The sequence below is a fragment of the Geospiza fortis genome, unplaced genomic scaffold (assembly GCF_000277835.1).
Source record: "Geospiza fortis unplaced genomic scaffold, GeoFor_1.0 scaffold353, whole genome shotgun sequence".
Taxonomy (NCBI): Eukaryota; Metazoa; Chordata; class Aves; order Passeriformes; family Thraupidae; genus Geospiza; species Geospiza fortis.
In genome coordinates this window covers 504,527-509,795 of record NW_005054473.1, presented here as the reverse complement: position 1 = coordinate 509,795, position 5,269 = coordinate 504,527, and the positions used below count along the sequence as shown (strand labels likewise).

General features: G+C 42.9%; 1 protein-coding gene across 1 annotated transcript in view; it reads left to right on the top strand.

Annotated features, from left to right (window-relative positions):
- Window positions 1-1,932, top strand: part of LOC102039374 (chymotrypsin-C-like) — an 11,821-nt gene extending 9,889 nt beyond the window's left edge. Inside the window, exons 7-8 of the mRNA XM_031062933.1 lie at window positions 1,707-1,778; window positions 1,867-1,932. Of these exons, the coding sequence (XP_030918793.1) occupies window positions 1,707-1,778; window positions 1,867-1,932 (138 nt within the window). The remainder of the gene's footprint in view (window positions 1-1,706; window positions 1,779-1,866) is intronic.
- The last annotated feature ends 3,337 nt before the right edge of the window (window positions 1,933-5,269 follow it).

Here is a 5,269-nt window from a genome sequence, read left to right as displayed (position 1 = left end):
GAAGAGTCTCTTCTCCCGCCAGCCGTGGTGGGGTGGGCAGGTGGCTCCCCACACAGGGGGAGACGTCCCCCCACATCCGTGCCAGAGGCCCTCACAAAGTCAGAAACGCTCTTGAAACGAAGGTGGTCCCCTCTCACAAATGCGAAAAGCAGCTCCCAGGTCGGCAGCTACCGATGGACCTACCCAGTCCGCTGGAAATGCCTCAGAAAATAAGCACCCAGGGCATTCGACACTGGGGGATCCCAGGAGGAATTCATGCCCATGGGGAGCCCATGGCGTTTGGCCCAGCCAAAAAACTCATAAAGTTCTTGCTGGGGCAGGAGAACTCCATGGTCAGGAAGCGTGACCTCCCAGAATTCCAAAGTGAATCTCTCTCCCCATGAAAACTGAGTGCTCATGTCCACAGACATGTCTTCGCAGAGTCAAAGCCCACCCAATCGGGCAGTGCCTGCCAGAATAGCTTCCCCCCACCCCCGCCTCCAAGGCTCGGGGGGCTAAACACGATGGGAAAAGACCGGGTTTCCGCCTAGGGAGACTCGGGAAAGGGGTAGTACCTTCCTCTCAGGGCAAAGCAGGTGGCAGCATCCAGGATCAGGGTCCTGCAGGGTCCTAGAGGCTTTTCCCACCCGTCCCACGAAGATCTCTGGACACGCTTCCTGGGAAGAATTCAGCAGATTATTTTTTGCTCAGTCGTGCCACGAATGCTGCCCATATTCAGGGTCTTGGTTCTCCAGTCCAGGCCACAGCCACATGTCAGGTCACCATTTATTGATCATCTCACCGCACGGCTGAATAAAACATCTGTGGATATTATGCAAAGGTCCTGTTTGCTTCCTTACCCTGGACTCTGCTAGCAGCTATTCAGCTTGCTACAATGGCGCCCGAACAGGGTCCTCTTCGCTTAGAAAACATCTGCACTACACCACCCCAAGAATTTTGTTGTCTTACCCGAGTGTGTTGAGTTTGAAATTTTAGTTCCTTCCTCCTTTTATTCTTGGGTGTTGGGAAGAGACTGGGTTAAGATGGAAACAACACACACCCACGGAAAACAAGAAGTTCACCTCCACCTTAAAAAGTCTTTTCTTCAAGAAGATTTTGGTTTTTCAGAGGGGGAGTTGAAGTGTTTTGTACACTGGTTATTTAAGCATTTTCCTCATATTTCGCGGAATGTAGTCCTAACCAATGACTTTTTAGAAATAGTTTGGGAAAAATTAAGACCTGAAGAAGAACCCCATAAAGAATTCTATCCTTTTTTTAATATGATGATGACATGCATTCAGAGTCTTGAGGAACAGTTAAAAAATAGCAAACCCCAGCTGAAAACCCCTTCTCCAAGCTCTTCCACATTTATTCCTCATGCCCAGGTTTGCTGTCACTGCATGGCCATGGCTGCGTGGTTGCATTCACATGCTCAAGATGGTGGAGACCGCGTGGCAATGGCCATGGGGTCTCCCCTTCCACCCTCTAGTCCACACATCTCCTCCAACGGCTTCCATGGTCTCAGGAGTGAGGGAGAGGAGGTCAGAGGAGCAGCCTCTGATTGGCAATATAAAGCTGCACCAATTTCTTACAACGAAGGGGAAGGAAACCCCATGGGCACTTGCATTGCTGGAAAGGACAGTAAACAAAAGAACAGATGTGTTTACCTCGGTTGCTATGGCACCACAAGATGTGGCGCGGGTGGCGAGAGCTGTCCCCACTCACAGCTGCCTCTGCGGAAAACCCTCAGCCGAGCCCAGGTCACAGCAGCCCGCAGCACCGAGGCCGAGGGCGGGCGGGTGAGTCTGGCGGGCGGGCAGCCCTGCCGGGGGATGGCTCAGAACCGCAGTCCTGGCAGCGAAACCACTGTCCCCCACCCACCTACAGGCCCGCACCACCACCGAAGCCCTGCGCCGGCAGTGCCCGCGGGCATCAGCTGAGAAAGACCCCTGAGACAAAGCCAGGTCTCAGCGCGGCCGCCAGCGCCAGGAGCAGGATGAACTCCACACGGCAGTGCACCAACACCATCAGCACGTCCAGCACCAGCAACACCAACACAAACCCACTGGCAGAGGTAAAAAGTCCTTGCCATGAATGTTTTCAGGGCAGCAAAATGGTTCCATGTAAAAAACAGATACAGTTTCATCACCTGGCATGATAACAAAGAAGATGTGTTTATTCATCAGACTGCTACAAAAAAAAAAAAAACAACCCCAAGAAATACCTCCACAGTCTAGGAGATGGAGAAATTGTGGAATTTCATATAATACAAGGAAGAAAAGCCCCCAAGCAGCCGATGTGACAGGACCTGGTGGAGTTCCAGTGCAAGGTAATAAACATGCACCAAACTGTAAACCTGCAGAATATTACCCACATCATGGAAGTCCTCCACACTCCTACAAGGAAATAAAACCCAAAACCAACAACCAAGCCCCAGCAACATCTAAAAGCTGAAAGAGCACAGAACACCAATGAGCTGTCCTCCATCCAAGAGTTCACCTCCATAATGAAAGAACCTTCCAGTTCAGTAAGTCCCACTTCTTCTAATACCCTTCCCCAATGCCTGTGGCCTCCCTGCCCCCCTCCCGCTTTCCCCTTTGCCTTTCCATTGTCCTATTACCCCTTTTTTATGTTCCCACAAATTCCTACCACCTTTTCCCCCTTCCATGTTCTCCCTCCACTAAACCCTTTCCGCAGAGTTCCTTCATAATACCAGAGGGAGGGTGACTGGGAGGTAAAGAAATGAAAGTTTCCCTAAAGTAACCATCTTTTTCTTAAAGTTAATGATTTCTATTTGGAGTTTCCAGCAGACACAGCACCACCTACACTACCATGTACTGAGCCAATTACAGCCAACAGCACTGCCTCAGGTGGCAGAGAACCAGTCCCTGCTGAAGGAACCTTCTCCTGACTTGGTTTCCTGATAAGCCATACTAAGAAAACCCCACATCCCTCCTGTCAGCTCTAAGAAAATCTGTTTGGACATTGGGGAGTCAGAATTGCTTGCATTTTGAAAATTGTCTTATGAGCACTTTTAATTGTTTTTGTCATTTTATGTTGATTCAATTGATCCTTCAGAGAAGCTTTCTTAATAATATAAAAAACGGGGAATTGTGGAGACCCTGGTGGGGGGCATTCCCTGGTCTAGGGAGAAACAAGAAGCTTCCCTCAAGACGCTGTTACACCCATTGGCTCTTTCCCCTGTTCCTATGTCTGTCCCTATGTTCGTGAGCCACTCCTTCCCTATTCCCTGGTCAGCCCCCAGGCTCCTGCAGAAAGAAAGCTGGACCCTCCATGTGCATGTGTCTGGGACCTGATCATCTCACCACGCGGCTGAATAAAACATCTGTGGATATTATGCAAAGGTTCTTTTTGCTTCCTTACCCTGGACTATGCTAGCAGCAATTCAGCTTGCTACAGAGCCATTTGTGCCCAAAGTCAAGCACCAGCTCCCTGCACTCCCAGCCCATGGGGCAGCCCAGTCCCAAGACTCCCTTGGAGAGAGAACTGGAGAAATAAACAAGGGCAAGTGTCAGCAATGAAGAGACATGGGGAAGACTGATTCGGTGATCAGGATATGATTTTAATAGATACAATTAGTAGCATGTGAAAAATAGAAGGGCAATTTAAAACAATGTGTTATCAATTTCTTAAATATTGTACTATTACTTAGAGTCTGTAGTATTTGGCAAGCTTTATTTTTTAAAGTGAGAGCTTTGAAAATCATTCCCAGGTCGGATTTCGAGTTCACTTTAAAAGGAGGTTTAGCTATTATAGGTCCAAATTCAGCAAGTCAATATTACTTGAGTATAGTTTTGGTGTAGAAAAATTTATCTACTAGGTAAGACCAGGACTTGACCAAGTATCCAGGCTTGTAAGTGGAAGAATCTCTTTAATTTATTTTAGAAACCTCTTAGTAATAGTAGTTAGAAAAATAATATATGTCTTCTATATAGCTATACAAAGATATATGAAGGTTTTTAAAGTAGCTGGTTTTGTCATTTAGTGTTAGTTAAACAGTTGAACATAGACACATAGCAAATGAATAAAGTAATGCTTGTTATAAAAGTCAGTGAATTCACATCATAAGATTAACAGCATAATCAGGGTTACTAATATATCAGTAGGAACTGATATAAGAAATTGAGGTTATAATTGAGGTCTTTAAGAAATTGAAGTTATATTTTCCTAGACATATATGACATTAAAGCAAAAAAGTAAAAAATAAAGCATTAAATAAACCATAACTAATAGCAGTCATAATATGGAGACTCATTTTCCAGTACTACTTATAAAAAATAAAATAGCAAAAATTGTCCTTATTGCTATGATAAAAAAGTTGTATCTTGTAATTTAAATGAGCAAATTTTGACAAAAATTCATTCAGGCTTTATGTCATTCACTTGTATAGCAAAGGAATTATATCTTGTAATTCAAACAGGTATGCTTCAACAAAACTTAAAATCAACTTCACTAAAACTTAACCTTAATAAATATATTGAAAAGAACTTAAAGTTAGCACCACTGAGACTAAACAAAAAATCTTAACAAGAATTAACTTATTTAAACTCTATTATTACAAAAAGGTTACTGAAAATTTGTCAAACAGTTAAACATTGTGAAAAATGCCTATTATATGATTGGCTCTTTGCAAATATTAAAATGAATACTATTTGTGTTATGTTGGAAAGTTATGCTGTATTAATCTCTTTTAAGTAGTGTGGTAAATATAGTTTTTAGGCTATAGCATAATATTAGATAGAAACTCTGTGATTGGCTTTTCGCAAATATTGAAATTAATATTATATGTATTATGGTAGAAAGTTATGCTGTATTAATTTCTTTAAGTAGTGTGTTAAATATAGTTTTAGGTTATAACATAATGTTAAAATAGAAACTATTATATGTAAGATACTTTTTTTAAGAGACGACTCACACCAAGCAGCCACAAGACACCTAAATCTTTCAGAGAAAAAGGTACCTGGACTGTCTGTAACTCTTTGTTTTTATTATCTTGTATTGTCCTAATCCCAATCGTTCAAATTTTTATTACTTTAATTATATTACTTTTTTTTTTTTATCTTATTACTGTTAAACTTTTAAACTTCTAAAAACAAGTGATTGGTGTTTTTCACATTGAATATAACAACATCTCTTGCCTGCAGAGCTGAATGGGATTTTCTTTTTCCGGTAAAGCCATCTGATGGAATCTTACTGCAATCTAGGTCTAATTTTCAAAGTTCCTTTTGCTTTTGCCAAGGCATCCTGTAATCAAATCTCTTATGTTAAC